This window comes from Passer montanus, unplaced genomic scaffold (genome assembly GCF_014805655.1).
Source record: "Passer montanus isolate IOZ18808 unplaced genomic scaffold, ASM1480565v1 scaffold69, whole genome shotgun sequence".
NCBI classification, from domain to species: Eukaryota; Metazoa; Chordata; class Aves; order Passeriformes; family Passeridae; genus Passer; species Passer montanus.
Genome location: NW_024372036.1, coordinates 1,625,562 through 1,642,899, shown reverse-complemented (window position 1 = coordinate 1,642,899; position 17,338 = coordinate 1,625,562). Strand labels below are relative to the sequence as shown.

Below are 17,338 nucleotides of genomic sequence, written 5' to 3'. Positions count from 1 at the left end.
GAATAAAACCACAGCAAATTGTGGGGATACAGACAATTCCTAAAATAGAACCCAACACACAGGCACAAAACAAAAACCAAGTCAAACCTATTTCTCCTTTGACTCTCTAAGTTAATGATGTGACATTTTGGAAATGAGCTGTGCAGAGGGGACGCAGAATTAAAGAGGAACTTGGGCTGGAGGGGAAAGTTTCAGCTCTCTGCTCTGACCTGCTGGGCTTGCTCTGGGCTTTGGCCTCTCCAGATCAGAGACTCCCCCAGATGAAGCTTTCACTCACACTGGGAATATTCATTCCCAAATATCGAATTGGCATTTTCCCTGCTGCCTGTGTGCACCTCTGGAGGAGCCTGGCTCTCCCTTTGCTCCAACCTCCCATTAAGGAGTTGAAATTAGCAGTGAGGTTCCCCATTAGGCTGCTTTTCTCCAAACTAATGAAACCCAGCTCCCCCAGCCCCTCCTCATACATCATCCAGCCCACTAAGCACAAACCACTTCTAATGAAGGCTATTTCTATGCTAACAATAAGTAAAATTTAATGAACTTAAATACTCTTACATAAGAAGAACTGCTCTAAAAATACAACCTTTCAATAGAGCAAAATATGGCCAGGTTAACAATTTTGCTCTGGGTCCCAGAATGTTAATTTAGCGAGAAATAAATAACTCCCAGCCTTTCATCTTATCTTTCTGACAGATGTTTCCCCTATAAAAAGGGTGTCATAATTGTTTTTGTCAGTGTTATAATTAAAATTGCTATGCAGCTGACATACAGTTTTTAATGGTTTCCCCTAGGATTATAGCAGATGTTGCCTTATTAGATCAGGGCTCTCCTGGAGTAAGAAATGTCATTGGCATAATCAAGACACATCTTTAAGCCTCTCAAAGTAGACTGTCACAATTTTCCCAGTAACATTTGACCCTAAGGGATGAAATATATCCTGCCTTTCTAAGGAGAAAGTTTTCTGAGGAGTTTGAAAGAAATACTGAAAAAAAAAATCCAGTTTTTGCTACAGCCAGAAATAGCTGGAAGATACAGGAGGGAGCCCTGACAACTGCACCAGCAAGGCCAAAGAAACTGTGGCTTTTTAATGGCAAAAATATTCACAGGCAAAGGTAGAGGATTCGCTGAAATCTGGTGAGGAGCTGAGAAACAGCAGTTAGTGGGTTTTTATTTCAAGAAAAGTTACAACTCCATGACACAAGTGTTTATTTGAAATGGGACTTTAAATAAGGCAAGGTGTAACAGCAAGCTTGATTCTAAGTGCAATTTGGATCCTGGTGCTCACTGCAAATCCAGGGAAGCAAGAGGAAAGGGTGGCTCCAATGGTCAGCCAGCTGGGAAGGGCACATGGTTCCTTTGTCTGAAGGCACACAAAGTGTTTAATATCATTATAAATCATTTGTAGGTGATTTGGCAAGAGAATCGGGCAAGTTAGGTGTCTCCAACCTGAGAAACACCACCCAGGCCTGCTTGTCCACAAAATCTCTCAGGGGGAACTCACTTCCACAAAATAAATTCAGCAGAAAGTAACTTTACATTTTGGTGTCACTGAGCTCCTTGCAACTTTCCAAGGACCACCAATTTTATTTTATTTTTTTTTTTTCCCCAAGGTGTGAGGAACGCCAACTCTGTTTCACAGGCTGCAGCGCCGGGATCTGCGATTCGCAGGCTGCAGCTTTTCCGCGCCGCATCCCGTTTTATATTAAGAACTCCCCAAAATAATTGTGGAAGGTGCGACATGACATAATCGCCGAACTTCCACAGCACCGAGTGTCGCAGTTTACTGAGGAAAACCGCAGAAGCAGGTTGGAAAAGATCTCTGGAGAGCATCGAGTCCAACTTTTGACAGTGCCCCAAACCATGGCAGTGAGTGCCGAAATCCTGCAGGGATGGTGACTCCACCATCTCCCGGGGCAGCTCTAATGCCTTGATCAGCCTCTCTGTGAAGAAACTCACAGAAATCTTCTCTGTGATGTCCAAATTGGCTACCATCTCCCGGGGCAGCTCTAATGCCTTGATCAGCCTCTCTGCGAAGAAATTCATCCTGATGTCCAAATGGACATTTGTAATTTTATTTTTCCACTTGTAATTTTAGGGGTTAACCCTCCTAATCTCACCCATCTCGACCAGAGGTATTAAATTAAAAAACAAGCACGGAAAACGTCCAGCATGAATTATCTCACACACAACCGGCGAGGGGGGGAGGAAATAAAATTTATAAGAACATCCGTCTCTCGGAACGGCATAAACCAGCTTTTTTTTTTTTCCCTCGGCGAGCCGCTCTCGGCATCCCCGGCGCTGGCTGTGCCGGTACCAGCGACGACAACAAGCGGAGGGGCCGGGCTTGGGGGAGGCGGGTCCGGCCGCCTCCCCCCGCCCGCTGAAGAACGCCTGCGAGGGCGGGCGGGCGGCACAGCGCGGAGAGCAGCCGGGAGGCAGCGGAGCCAGCGCGGAACCAGCGCGGAGCCAGCGCAGCATCACCGCGGGCCGCCCGCAGCCGCGGCCCGGCCAGCATTGCCCGCGCAGCGCGGGCACCCGCCCGCCTTCCCCGCCGCATCCCGCCCCTGCTGTGCCTCCCTGCTTTGGCCGGGACTCTCCGCCGGGATCGGCGCTGTTGTTGTTGTTGGCCGGCGCGGCCGCATCGAGGATATTTTGGCTCGCCGAGAGGCAGCGGCGCCTCGATCCCTTGGACGCCGCGTGTGGGGCCGGGGCCGCCGCCGGGGAGGGAGCGCAGGAGCGCCGGCATCGGGGGCCAGGTGAGGCGGGGGAGAAGAGGGAAAAGGGCTCGTGGGGCTCCGGGAGCTCTCCTCGCTGGTGCTGCCCTCCTCGCTGGGGCTCCCCGACCCTTGGGTGCCGCGGATTCTCCTCGGGGTTGGCGATCGCAGCCGCGGACACCGCGATCGGCCTCACCGGGCGCCGTGAGGGGTGGAGGGGAGCGGCCGGGGGCTCCCGGCAGGAAGGGGTTAATGGGCAGCGCGCTCTGGATTTGGTTAGGACTTTAAAGGGACTTAAAAAAAAAAAAAAGCGAACGCTGGCCTGTGTGATCTGCCCACCGAAGTTTTTTTTACGTGGGCGAAGCGTGTGTCATGTGTGTGAGGAGCCGGGCTGGCTCCCGGCGGAGCTCGGGGGCTGCGCGGGGCACGCCGTTCTCTCCTGCCCCCTTCCTAAGGAGCCTGTTTGTTCCCCTGAAAAAAAATTACCATTTAAAAGAAAAGCAACAACCGGGCGTCATATCCCCCTGGCCGCTGTCCCCCCTAAAAAAATACCCCAAAAAAACCAAGGAGGAATAAGATTGAAGGGACATCGGAGCCATCGCGCTTCCCCTGCCCATGTGGATGCTGCCCAGCTGTGCCCAGCTGTGGGCAGGCACCTGGCTGCTGCTGAAAAGGAGGCGATCAGAATTCAGGAGTATTAGTTAATAAGTGCCTGATCCTGTTGACCCTGTTCTGGTTCACCCACTCAGCTATGCGGGGGTGTTGAGGAAGGTGTCCTGCCAGTTAAACCAATTATAGCTGGCAAGTCGCAGTCATCAGCATTAGTGGAGGTGAGGCCCAGTCACACCGTTTCGGGCAGTAGTGGCTTTTCTGAACTTTAAAAAAAAAAACAAACCAGCATCTTTTTAAGGCCAGCAGAAAGGTAGGTTTAACCCTCTGTGCCAATCCGCAGTGCCTTTCCAGCTCTGTTTGCCTGTAGGGGTTTCGTATCTCAGGGCTGGAAATTTGTGCTGCAGATGGGGAGAGAGCTGATGTGAGATGAGCAGAGGATATGGAAATTCCTCAGCTTGAGATACTCGGCTGGAGGAAGAAAGCTGGAGTGTTACAGAACATGCTGAGGATCTCCATGTGTTTTTCAGCCAGAGCCCAGGGTCTCGTTTTTCCAAAGCTTTCCTTCAAACAAACCCAGCATGGAGAAACAGGGGCTTGGGTTAATGAGCAATGCCGTGTAATCAACACTTGGTATAAACCTTTTGTCTTAGGGCCCTAAACGTCTCTGAAGAAACAAAAAAAAAAGGCAGGAAGGAGAGAATCCCAGTCCTTTTAGTGGACGGGGAAGTGTCTGACAGGATTTGTGGAGAGGTCAGAATTGCACCCAAGTGCCAGGAATCTTATTTGTACTCTTAGCCAGGGATCAGACCTCAACTTACAGAATATGCATACAATATTTTCACAAATACTCAAATCCCCAAGCCAGTTATCCCTGGCCACCAGAGCAGAATTCAAAGGCAAAACAAAGGGTGTTGGAAATTGCCATATACTTTCTAAAAAGCCCAGCCAAATGCAAGGATAAACAGTTGTTTAAACTGTGGCAAATTTAATGAACAGATTAGGATGCTTGCTGAGTGAGACTCACGCTGTGTGAAATTCTTTGCTGCTCAATGAGATGTGTAATTTAGATCAAATATTTGTACGTGCTGTTTGAGGTAAAAAACATCATTCAGTAGATTGCACTTTTTGAGTAACATTAATGAATATTCTTTTCCGTGTCAGTTGATTTATTTTGTTTCAATTATAAGGCCCAGCCAAGTTGAAATAGGCCTTTCATGTTAAGCACTTTTTTTTTTTTAGTTTTATTTTTAAGTGATCAGCTATTTAAAAGGCTGAAAGGGTTCCTTGTTGGATGTTTTTATTTTCCTCTCTGTTTATATGGACGGCTTTTGAATGTGTTGCCATTTTCAACAAGCTGGGCTTATTTTGTTAAGATCCTAATTTACGATTTTTTCTGAATTTTAAGGTAATTTTTTTTTCCCTCGTGTTAACGTGGTGAGTGATAGATTTGGCTTGTAGTAAGTGATCACAGTTTTGTGGAAGTCTTGATGGTGTCCTCTGTGGCTGTTTTAAGTACAAGTGCACATTTTCAGGCAGTTGCTGTGGGGCAAGGGAATTCAGCCCAATGCTGTGAAAAAAAGGAAGGAAAATTAAGAATGTAGCTTGATAAGGTATCGGTCACTGACACCTGAATTGCAGCATCACGATAAACCTGAACAATGGCCATAAAACTGGCTTTATTCCTTATGTTTGATCTTTCCCATTGGATATGAATCTTATCACTCTTCTCCTTAAGTGATATACAGGAGAAAAGTCACACAGGCCTCACACAACTCTGTTCCTGGTGATAAAGACAATATGATAGAGCTTTGACTTCAGTGGCATGAACATGTTGATAGTGGTCCCATTATCAGCCCTTTAAAAAGGGTATTTCACTGCATAAAACCCTTTTCAATTAAAACTTAAGCCCTCTAAAGCTTTATAAATGCTCTAATCCTGTGTTTAGAAAATGTACCAGATAATGTGGTTTGGAGTGAAGTAGTCAAGGCAGGAGGTTGGGGACACTGGGGCTTGGCTTCTCTGATTATTCATGAAGGGGTGAATGCAGGAGGTGAAGGTGTATCATGGTGTCACTCTGTCACTCCTCTTCCTCTGAAAGCCAAAGTCTGAAGTGAATCATGGCCTGTGAGAGGGCACAGAGTAAGGAAAACAACACAAAGCTGATTACCTCAGATAATGGGTGAAAACACCCCAAAGAGACAGGTACTCGGTGGGGAAGGAGGTTCTGTGGGCTTTGCAGGCAAACACAAATTCTCTGAAAGCTCTCCCAGCTGAAAAACAAGGTGGGAGCTGCCCTGTGTGCTTGGGATGTTGGAAAAGCTTTCCCAGTATCTCACTGCCAGAGCTGCTCCACGCCCAGAGCCGGAGCAGGGTACATCTGGTAACATCTGGTAACATCTGCTTCCCCCTCCTTTGGCTGTGAATTTAATGGGACCCCTCTCCTTTTACAGATGAGTGACTTCGGGGTCAGGAACATGGATCAAGTAGCTCCCGTGTCCAACATGTACAGAGGAATGCTCAAGGTGAGTACCCTGGAGCTGTCACCTCCCAAACCCAGCTGGGGCAGCTCCCAGCCAGTGCTCCTGCTGTGTTCTGAAGTGCTGGAACAGGAATTGGACAAGCCAAGTGAGCACAGGTTTCATTGCTCCCCTCTAATCTTCTGCCAGACTATTCCCACCGAGTTCCACAGAGATGTGGAAAGCAGGACTGGAATAGGAAGGTGCAAATCTTGAGCCCTCAACTCTCTTACCCAACAAGGCTCCCTCTCTCCATTCCCTAAATTTTATTAATTTAAAAGAGATAGACAAGAACTGAGCTCAGGATTTGCTGGTGTTGGTGGAATTTCTGCCAAAGTAAAGGCTAAAGGATGGGCAGCAGGAGAGGATTTGTATCTTTAATTTGAAGAGACTGGCAGAGGCCTGTCCTGATAGGACTGGTCAGGTTTGGTACCTTCCTGAGCCTTGTTTGGATGAAAAGTAGGTTGTTCACTTCCAACTGTTATTAATGGAAGCCAAATACATTGTAATAGATCATTAAATTCATTTTATCTTTAGGTAGACTGTGTCTGTTACCGTGTTTTGAAAGGAATTTGCAAACTGAGGTCAGCAGACTATAAAGGCTCAGTCTTAAAGGGCTTCCCCCCTCCTCATTAATGCAAGTTCCTTTTTAATCCCAGTATCAATTTTTTTATTAAAATTTGATTAATGTAAACCAAGTTAAGGTTAGGGAGACCCTTTCTGCTCTCATTATCTTTGAGGAATGGCCATGGTTTGAAGAATCAGTGAGGTTCTGAGATGCTGGCTGCTGTGATGCTTTATGTCCCCTCTTAACCTTTTTTTCTCTTCACAAAATAATCCAAGAGATCCCCAATTTAACATCTTTGTGCTCTTAACACAGTGGTTGCTCTAAGCAGTTATTCAGTGTTCAGTTGTCATAAAATTAAGTCAGAAATTTGTGTTCTGCTGTGCTGTAGCTGTTCACATTCCATTTTATTTCGCTCTGCAATAATTGCATGTATTGAAAAGCCAAACAAAGTAGTTGTGAAACTGATAGGGCGAGCAGAATTCATCCTGCATTGTGTTTTTCCTCTTTTACTACTATTAAATGAAGAACATGCTTGCACATTAATTTTCTCCCTTTTGAAATATGAAACTAGCACGGTATGGATTTTACTCATTCACATGCCACAGCATTTTTTCCAGTGACTCAGGAGAAGGGTCAGCCATTTACACAAAATGCAGGAGTTTCCAGATTGTGTTGAAAGAACTTGCCCTTTCTTTTAGGTACTAGAGATGAGTCAGAGCTTTTATCTAGTAATGTATAAAGAATCTTCTACCAGCAGATCTGGCAGATGTTATTAACTTGTTTTATTCACACATGAGCCTTTCCAAGGGCTGGCTTTGACTTGGGGAGTACCTGAAACAGAGGTCCACAATTTGTCCCTGCTGGCCAGGAGACTTTTACGTGAAAAGTTAGGGAATGAGAGGGAAAATTAATCCTAATTTGCTGTTCCAGGAACATAGTTCAGGTTGCTTTTTGCCTTGCACATGAATACTGCCCTGAAAAATCCTTGCCTTGTCCTCAGCTAAATCCACTCCTTTGGCACAAGCTGGCAAATCGATGTTTGCCTAAACTAAATAAACATTTGCAAGTTGCCTTTGTCTGCAGCTCCAGCTGCAGCTTTCCAGAGCAATGTTCTATCCTCATGGCTTAAAAAAAAATCTCAGTGGCAACTTTTATCCGTCTTTGCCTCAAGATGTTGCAGATAGGGTTTCCTATCTGTGACTAAGAAGCAAGTTTCATAAGTTGTTTTTGAAGTTATTTCCTCCTCTGCTCACATTCCTTCTGCCCCCCAAAGACTAAAGTGTTGGGGGGAAGTTAGTAATTTCATACCAGTATTTCTGGCTACACAGTTAGCTCGAGTCAAGTTTGAAAGGAGTTAGGTTTTCAAAATATAACAATATTTCTTGAATGTCAGTATATCAGTAGAATCCACTTTTATCTGGAACATTTTTATCAGTCTTGTTTACCCCTTGCTGTGAAATGAAAGTAGAAATGTTTCACCGAGCATCTGAGCACTTGAAAGACTTCAAAATGTGGTTGCTGGCAAATCCACAGTAAGGCAGAAATGTAAAAGTTGCTGCAACATCCTTTCTCTAGTCCTGTAAAGCTGGCTGTGTAGCTTCAATTGATGTGGTTCAGATGAGTTTTATCCTTTAGAAGAAAAAACCAAATTCATAAATCTACTGGCAGTTTTCCCATAATTTACTGATCTGCCATCAAATCTTCATCAAGCGGATAATCAATTTAAAGCGTTATGAAAGTGAGGATTTCTTTAAAAAGTACCTGGAAATAAATATGTATTAATACACACATTTGTATTGTCTATTGTTAAAAGCCTCAATTACAGGAAAAAAACCCTAAGAATATCTTGATTTGGCTTTACTGTAAGCTGCAGAACATCCCCCACGTCGAGGGCCCTTATCAGTGGGTTTTATTCACGTAGCAGAAGCTGTGCCCTCCTTGTGGTTACGTTTCAAAGCTGGCTCATTCAAGACAGTGGTTGTGCATGATCTCCAGATCTAGGAAACCAAACCCAGACACTTCCTAGCAGAGGAGTTCACAACTCTCCAGCAAAATGCTGACGTGGTTCTGTGTTTATTCTGTTCCTTTGCAGCGTCAGCCAGCGTTTGACACCTTTGACAGCTCAAACTCGCTTTTTGCTGGATATTTTTTCTCACTCAGTGAAGACCAAACGCTTCAGGAAGTGCCAACAGGATTTGACTCCACTTCTTATGGTAAATCTTCACTTTGCTCCTTAGTCCATTCAGCAGAGCAGAAATTTTTGGGCTCTAACTAACATTTTGTGGGTGTGGAATGTGGATTTCCCTAAAAAGATGTGGTCTAATACACAGACTTCTGTGTATGTGCTTTATTCATGTGAGTTTCTTAGTGGATTGTTGTTGTTTTCTGTACTGAAAAGAAATAGGAACTGGGATGCAGTAGCCTAATAGACTAATTTTTCATGGAAAAAGTCTTAGTAGGAGTTTAAGCAGAGCTAAGAGTTTAAAAATCTTTAAAAAGAGTGTTTTGTGTATTTAAATTTGCAACATCTCAACCATAATTAAAGTGCCGATATTCTGAAAGCTTTTTTGATTCTCTGGTGTTAGATCTCAGTATGTTTTATTCCTTATTTTAAAAAACAGGGTGGGGATGCTTTAAGATAGTTTTGTTTATTTTATTTATGTGTATGTAGGTCAGTATCCCACCAAGAGTGCCCTACATATCCTTGCCTAAGATCCCTGACAAAATGTAGATCTTTTACCTGATGCTGCTTTTATTTCCCCTTAGGGAAAGGAAAAAAAAGCCTCAAGCCCTCAAACCCAGAAAACCACAGGTCCTTTGTTCTAGTGTGATTCTAATCAGTCACCTGCTCTGGTCAGCAAAGCAAGTGCTTGTAGATATTAGGAAGGGTGTGGTAAAAGCAGAAGTTAAGCAGAAGTGCAGCCTGTAGATAGTCTGGGAGAGCAAGAAGAGCTGCACAGCTCTGAACTGACTTGGAATCTGCCAGGAGCAGCTGGGACAGTGGAAGGTGTCCCTGCCCATGGCAGGAGGTGGCACTGGTTGAGCTTTAAGGTCCCTTGAAGCCCAAACCATTCTGTGACATCATTCTGTGATAAAATGAAGCATCTTCTGGTAAAAATTGACCAATAAGAAAAGCTGAGTGGGAGCTGGATTTATCCTTAAAATAGAATCTTCTTGTAAATTTGAAAGTCAGTGAAGTAGATCAGTGATTTTTACTGACGTGTAATGGTGCCAGCTTTGTGGTTGGATGCATTATTCACCCCCAGCTTGTTACCAGTCACACTTGTTTGGTCCAGATGATGGAATAATCCATTGCACCATGTGCCTGGGTGATGAGATATGATAAGGTCAGAAATGCAGTGTTGAGTAGTGCAAGCTGGCTCTTCACAACCCTGCTGTCAGTTACTTAGCTCTCAAATTAAATAAAGATTGTCTGGAGCTTCAAAGAAGTCTCAGGGCAAATTATGGGTGGTAAAAGAGGAATAAGCAGTCTCATTCCCCTTAAAAAAATAATAAAGTTTCCCTGCAACAAAGGCACTTTATGTAACTGCTGAGGGTAAATAAGGATCTATGCATGGAAAGCTGCAAAGCTCTAATTAGTGATGCAATCTTATCAAACAAGTAGCACAGAGATTTTAGAGCATGATTTGTTTTTAAAACACCAACTTTTTAGCATTTTTTTTAAATTCTTCAAATAGTAAAAGCCAATCAGTCCTTTCAGTGCCCTGAAGTTAATGTGTCTTCTTCCTCCCCTCCACCCCTTTTCTTTTCTTGCAGAGTCGAACAACTGTGAATTGCCTCTGTTAACCCCGTGCAGCAAGGCTGTGATGAGTCAGGCCCTGAAAGATACTTTCAGTGGTTTCACAAAGGAACAGTGTCGGCTGGGTATCCCAAATAGTAAGTGTTTGCTATTTATAAGCTCTTTTTTTTTTTTTTTTTTTTTAATGCTAAGGAGGAGGCTGAATAGCTGCTCTTTGAAAAGGAAAGAATGATGTCAGTAGGAAATACAAGAATGGATCCTATGTGAATCTGGCACAGCTTGCCTTGGAGAGGCCAGACTTGCTGGTGTTAAAAATGGGTGCATGGAGAGCTCATGCTTTGGCAGCAAGAGAGAGTCAAGCAAGCTGAGGACATCTCTGATTGCCAGTGAATGCAGAAAGCAAAGAGAGGACTGGGTTGTTTGTCTTTTTTATAAATTCAAGAATACATTCATTCTGAATTCATTCGGAACTCAATAACTTGGCTAAACAATTTTAGTTTTTCTTAATTCACTGTTTTCTAAGGAAGATTAATTGACAAGGGCCTGGAGTTATCTCTAAATGTTGGATCCTTCCTGTCCTGCAGATCCCTGGCTGTGGACTGAACAACAAGTTTGCCAGTGGCTTTCATGGGCTACAAATGAGTTCAGCTTGGCAAATGTGAACTTCCATCAGTTTCTTATGAGTGGCCAAGACTTGTGCAACCTGGGCAAGGAGCGTTTCCTGGAACTGGCACCTGACTATGTGGGTGATATTCTGTGGGAACACCTGGAACAGATGATAAAAGGTAGAGAGCTGGAAAAAGCTTTTGGTTTAGGGCTCTCCTAACAGAAACAGGAATGTGACTCGATTTCAACACTGGTTTCACTATGAAGGGTTTTATTGCATATGAAAACTCTAAATGAACTTTAAAACTTGCTTAATAAAAGCATTATCAGCACTGTCAGTACAGCCTTGGTATGCAAAGCACAGATGCAGATGGCTGCAGGCATTCTGTGTGCAGGCTGGCTACATTTGTGGGCAGGTTTTATTTGGGAAGATCACTGGAATAAATTAGATTGGGGTATGACCACTGTAAATACCCCATAAATAAAACATTTAACCCCATAAATACAAAGTTAACCAACAGTTGGACTTTAAAGCTCATTGCAGTTTTGTTGGTTTTAAGTTTTATGGGAAAATTCAGTTGGTGTGATGGCTTTAAAGCCTGTTGGAAGTTGGTTGGGGTTTTTTTGGTGTGATTTCTGTCACGAGAGAGAATGCAATGCAAATAGAGCGTGGTATGAAAATTTTTGTGAATGGTGACCCCAAAATACTCCCAGGAGTCAGAAGCTTTCTATGGCATACAGGTTGGATCTTTAAAACTATAAACCCAAATTTTCTCTTTCTCTCCCCAGACAGCCAAGAGAAGACACAGGATCAGTATGTGGAGAACTCTCACCTCACCTCAGTTCCTCACTGGGTCAATAATAATTCCCTAAGTAAGTATTTTTAAAAATTCATATTTTGCATTTCTCGTTTATTCTAAGCATGTCACAGATTCCAGGGTAGAAACAAAAAGCACCAAAATAGTTACTGTGCTCTAGTAGAACATTTGACTTCAGCTGCTCCAGCCTTCTTTCCTTGTATTGTTCAATTGTCACCTAATTTATATCGGAAATCGTTTGAAGAGCAAAGGCTTTGAGAAAATGAAATTTCCTCTTGATATGCCAAGCCCTCCATCTGTGGAGCAGAATGACCACTCCCATCTCTAGCAAACTGAGGCAAAAACTGGGAAGCAGCAAGAATTCTGTGTAGGCCTTTTTAAAGGCTTTGGAAGTGTGTTAGAGCTGTTGGGAGTGTGTGGGATGCAGTGCTGGCTCCCTTGGATTGTTTGATTGATGCTGTGTTTTATTCTACCACAGTCAGGCTTCAGCTCAGCATGATTACACCACTTAATGGGGAGAGCCTTGCTCAAAACCACTTAAAACTTGCCCAGTTTTTTCTGTAGTTTCCTTGAAGAGTGAACAATGGGCATTTGTGGCTGGCAAGTTAGAGAGGGGGATTTGTGGAATCTGATTTGGTGTATTTAGTGTATTAGTTTGTTTAAGGGTCTCCAGGGAAAAAATCATCTAATTCTTTGGTTTCTTTTTTCAGCTGTTAACGTAGATCAGAATTCCTATGGAATGCAAATGCCTGGATACCCTAAACCCCTCAGTTATCCCAAACCCAGTCTCCTGACTGACGTCTGTCAGACTTCCACGGCACCGAATCTCCTCAACCCAGAACAAGACTTCCCATTGTTCCCTAAAACCCAAGCAGATGCTGTTAGTGTGAACTACTGTGCAGTAAACCAAGATTTCCCAAGGAATAATCTCAATTTGCTGATGGATAACTCTGGTGAGTCCTTATCTGCATGATAAACACGGGGCCAAGGCTATGTCCTGAATTCCTCTTCCTCCTTTGCATGATTTATATGGACAGGGTGGATTGAGGGAAATAAACCACCAACACTGTATCTTAGTTATATTTACTATATTTATATTTATTTGTATTTTATTTATTTCTTTGTTTTATTTGATGAAGGCAAGCTGAGAGAGCACGAATCCAGCGACAGCGGTGCTGAGAGCTACGAGAGCTCAGATTCCATGCTGCAGTCCTGGAACAGCCAATCCTCCCTGGTGGATTTGCAGCGTGTGCCATCCTATGAGAGCTTTGAGGATGACTGCAGCCAGTCCCTGTGCCTGAGCAAACCTACCATGTCCTTCAAAGACTACATTCAAGAGAGGAGTGATCCTGTGGAGCAAGGGAAACCAGTTATACCAGCAGCCATCCTGGCTGGCTTTACTGGTGAGTGGTGAGGCAAAATGGTCACTCCTGTTTTTTTATGTAACATCAGTGTTCCCTCCAAGTGTGTGCCACGGGAGGTAGACACCAATAGTCACAAATAATTTTAATTTTTTAATTAGTTTTGGGGATTATCCACCCACAGCAAGAACAGGCAGGCACGTCAGATCAAGTAAAAATCAAATGCACTTTTTGATCTGTTTAAAATGAGAGGAGCTTGGACAAAATCTCCCAGATTTGGAAATTCCCACTGGTGCTGTTAAGGCCTGTTAAGGCCTTGTTGCTGTAGTCCTTGCTGAAATTGGTTTTTTCCTGTAGGATCTTTGCCAAGCCAAAGACTTCAGGACAAGCCCTGGAGCTCAAAATGCAGCTGTTTGGGAGGTGGGAGTGAGGGTTAAAGGATCCATATGAGAGGGAAAGCCATAACTTTTGTCAAATCCTTTGTTTCCATGAAAAATCTTCATTTTCACATGGGTAATAGTAGTTTCGTGCTATAGAGTAAAACCTTAGGTTTCTTTCTGATCTATTAAAAGATAAATCAGATTAATTACCAGGCCTGTGATACAAGTCTGGTCACATACACTGCTTGTGGTTAGAGCTGGCAGAGGTATTAATTTGTGGTTTTTCTGTGTCTCCTCTTTCCCAACAGGCAGTGGACCTATCCAGCTGTGGCAATTCCTTCTGGAGTTACTGACTGACAAATCCTGTCAGTCATTCATTAGCTGGACAGGAGATGGATGGGAATTTAAACTGGCTGACCCAGATGAGGTATGTGGCTAACTGGGGTGAAAACAAAGATTTTGGGGTCTGATCTGACCTGTGGGCCCAGTCTTGGATGTAATGTGTGTTTAGCTGCACATCAAATATGGTAGTGCTGCTTTTGAAGTATTTTGGGAACTTAATTCATTAAAAGTGATGCATTTTCATTTTCTGATACTGTTTCCAGTAGGTAAATTACTGTATTAAGAGATGGCATAAAAAGTCCATTGAAACTTTCAGATTTAAAAAAAAAGAAAAAAGAGGGGAGAGGAATCATGAACTCCAAGGAACTTCATAGGATTGAACTTCCAGTAAAGAGTTGTCCCCTGCTGCCTGATAGCAAATCAGTGATAAAAAAGTAGGTTTTTGAGAGAGCAGATTGTGCCAGAGCTCCAGGAGTGTTTGGGCAAAGCTCTCAGGCACAAGATGGGATTAGTTGGGGTGTCTGTGCAGGGACAGGAGTTGGGCTTGGATCCTTGTGGGTCCCTTCCAGCTCAGGGTATTCTGTGATTCTTGGGCTTGTCCTGTGCCTGGACTGGTGGTGGAGTCACTGTCCCTGGGGGTGTTTAAGACAAGACTGGATGTGGCACTCAGTGCCACGGTCTGGTTGACAAGGTGGTGTTGGGCCATAGGCTGGGCTTGATCTCAAAGGTCTTTCCCAGCCTGGTTGGTTCTGTGGCTCCTTCCAGCTCAGGATATTCTGTGTTTCTTGGGGTGGTCCAGTGCAGGGCCAGGAATTAGACTTTGGTCCCTGTGGGACACTGCCAGCTCGGGATATTCTGTGATTTCTCCCTAAACCTGACTTCCAGCTCAGGATATTCTGTGTTTCTTGGGGTGGTCCAGTGCAGGGCTAGGAATTAAGACTTGATCTCCTTAAGCATGTTTTGGCCCATCCCCTACAAACTGGTGTCTGTTGCAGTGAGGGTGGCTGTCACAAACCTCTCTGGTTCCCTGACTTAAGGGCAAGGGTGGTGAAAATGAGGAGGAGCAGATTCGATGAGGTTGCCCAAAAGGAACTTTACTAAAGGGTGAAAACAACAAACATGGAGTACAGCATGAAGGGCAGGATCCCCAGACCTGAGATAAAGGGGAAGCAACAATATATACTCTTGGGGGTAGAACATTCTAGAGCAATAGCCATATATGGGAAACAAGTAACCAGTAGAAGAACTTAGAAGAAGGAGCAGAACTTGGACAACTTAGCATAACAACACCCAAAGGCTTCTGGGGGAACTCTCAAGCTCAGCCCAAGTTAAACAAATGATTCCCAGGGCTTGAAACTCAGGCCTAGGTCTTTTGGAGTAAAATCTGTCTGACTCTGGGTCACAGCTGGGCCAGCTTCCACAGGTGACCTTTGCTGTCAGCCACCTTCTCCTGGAGCTGCTTTGAGGTCTCTTGTGGGATCAGTCACCAACTCCTCTCTTGCGAGTTTGGGCCATCCAAAAGCAAACAAAATGCTCTGACTGAGAAAGGGTTTTCTTTAATCAGCCACTAAGAAGAAGATGAGCGGAACAAATTTTGAATGAATTTTGCTTTCTGGCAGGTGGCACGGCGGTGGGGGAGGAGGAAGAACAAGCCCAAGATGAACTACGAGAAGCTGAGCCGGGGCCTGCGCTACTACTACGACAAGAACATCATCCACAAGACGGCCGGGAAGCGCTACGTGTACCGCTTCGTGTGCGACCTGCAGAGCCTGCTGGGCTACACCCCCGAGGAGCTGCACGCCATGCTGGGCGTGCAGCCCGACACCGAGGACTGATCCCAGGCCCTGGTCATCACTCTGGAGTCACCGGTGGGGACAATGCCCGGGAGCCACGGCAGCCAGGCCCGCCGCGCTCGGGGGGAGGCAGAGCGCGACCTTCATTTTGTGACCACGGAGAGCTGGGTGGCAGCGTGGGCTCGGTGGGGCTCTGGGGAGTGGGCACAGCCCTGGCTCTGGCACGGGGATGCTCCTGGGCTCAGCATTTCAGCTGCCTGCCCTGCCCCTCGAAGCGCTTTGACACTGCCCTGGAAGGATGGGTTGGCTGTGAAACCAAAGGTTGGCTGTGAGAAACCAGCGATGCAGCAGAGCTCTTGGCTGGGATGTTTTTGAAACACTGCCCTCCTCATGCAGTTTATTTAAAAACAAACACAAACTAATTTATTTGAGATGAGCAGTAAGGAGACAGGTATTCGTTTTCTTTTAAAGCACGTTTTGTTATTGTTATTATTATTGTTACTACTCCAGACATGTGCTGCATAGGTACATAAACACTCTCGTGTCCAAAACCAGATGTAGCAACTGTTAACAAAAAAAAAAACCCCACCCTTTAAAAGAAGGGAAGGAAAATCATACCATTTCAATATTCAGTTTGTATATATTCTGTGATTCCTTTGGAAACTCTGATGTTCCTATTTAACAGATACTGTATAGTGTAAATTAAACTAATTGTATGTGTGTTTTGAAATAGGATGAATGTAAACTTATCAAATGTGGGGTGGGGGGGGGTTCATGTTTGTCTAGGATATACAAACTTCTGCAAATATTTAATTGGCCTGAGAGACAGCAGAAGTTCTATGCTCAGTGTGCATGCATTGGGGGGGCAGGGAGGGAGGCCGGGCTCAGGATTTTGCCAAGTCTGAAGCTGGCAATTCTTTGTGCATTTTGGCATTTTTACAGGAAACTAATGTTGTATTCTGGGACATAAAAGGGCCTGTTTGTGGTTTCTTCTGTAACTGAAAAATAAAAATATTAATATGGGTAAAATTACCTTTTTTTCTTTATAAATGGCATATGTTTTTCAACTTCTACGCATGTACTTTTAAAAAAAAAGTTTATATACAAGCCTTATTTTTTCAGTTCACTTGTCTCTTCCTGCAGTTTATTCTGTATGATTAAAATATGAATTCTATTTTTGGAAATAACTGTGACTCCTTTTCAAAGATCAGGAGGGTTTTATGTAGCAGCTATTTTTACTGCAAAAAAAAAAAAAAGAAGAAAAAAAATCACTGGAAAAACGTACTTTGTAAGAAAGCTTTATTTTTTATCTGAGCTTGATGTACAGTTAAATGTGTTGTACAGTGTGAGAGGTTTAAAAATATGACTTCATTAAAACCTCTTGAAAAGAAAATTTTGTGTGTGCTTTTTGATCTGGGAAGTTTCAGGGGAGTTCCTTCCTTGTTTGTTGGTTCAATCCTTGTCCATCCTTCACCACCCTCAACAGCTGCAGGATGAAAAAAGTAACCCAGAAAGAAAATAACCAGCCAGGCTTGGGGCTTACTGGAGAAAATGCTGCAAGAGTGGTCTGGAGCTGAGCTAGATGGATGCAACCACTCTCTCTGGATAGAAATTTGAGTTAACACCTTTGTGTTTTGCCTCTGAAAGAAAACTGGCAGCTCTGTGGTGTGAAAGAGCATGTAAAGTGGTGGGGGAAGAGATGGAAAAACACAGGTGGGAAGAGAGCTTTAGCTTGAACTGTTCCTATCCTGTGCAAAGGAACCCTGCTGTCTCCATCGTCATCTTCATCCCTCCACCTTCCAGAGAAGCAGGAAATGCAGGAACATTTCCACACACTTAAAAAGTGAAAAATACAGATATTAAATAAT

The 17,338-nt window shown here is 44.1% G+C and overlaps 1 protein-coding gene across 1 annotated transcript; it reads left to right on the top strand.

The window, feature by feature from the left end:
- The first annotated feature begins 2,403 nt into the window (after positions 1-2,403).
- ETS2 (ETS proto-oncogene 2, transcription factor) lies at positions 2,404-16,863 on the top strand. Its single transcript, XM_039729459.1, has 10 exons — positions 2,404-2,756; positions 5,777-5,848; positions 8,503-8,623; positions 10,188-10,307; positions 10,755-10,955; positions 11,566-11,649; positions 12,305-12,547; positions 12,734-12,997; positions 13,644-13,762; positions 15,297-16,863. The coding sequence occupies exons 2-10, from the start codon at positions 5,777-5,779 to the stop codon at positions 15,510-15,512; spliced, it is 1,440 nt and encodes a 479-aa protein (XP_039585393.1). The 5' UTR covers positions 2,404-2,756; the 3' UTR covers positions 15,513-16,863.
- Positions 16,864-17,338: the final 475 nt, after the last annotated feature.

Excerpts from the sequence above, each read along its gene's own strand:
- ETS2 (XM_039729459.1), top strand. The coding sequence starts at position 5,777 with ATGAGTGACTTCGGGGTCAGGAACATGGATCAAGTAGCTCCCGTGTCC. Across the intron at positions 8,624-10,187 it reads ATTTGACTCCACTTCTTATG|AGTCGAACAACTGTGAATTG; the intron begins GTAAATCTTCAC and ends CTTTTCTTGCAG. Across the intron at positions 10,308-10,754 it reads TCGGCTGGGTATCCCAAATA|ATCCCTGGCTGTGGACTGAA; the intron begins GTAAGTGTTTGC and ends CCTGTCCTGCAG.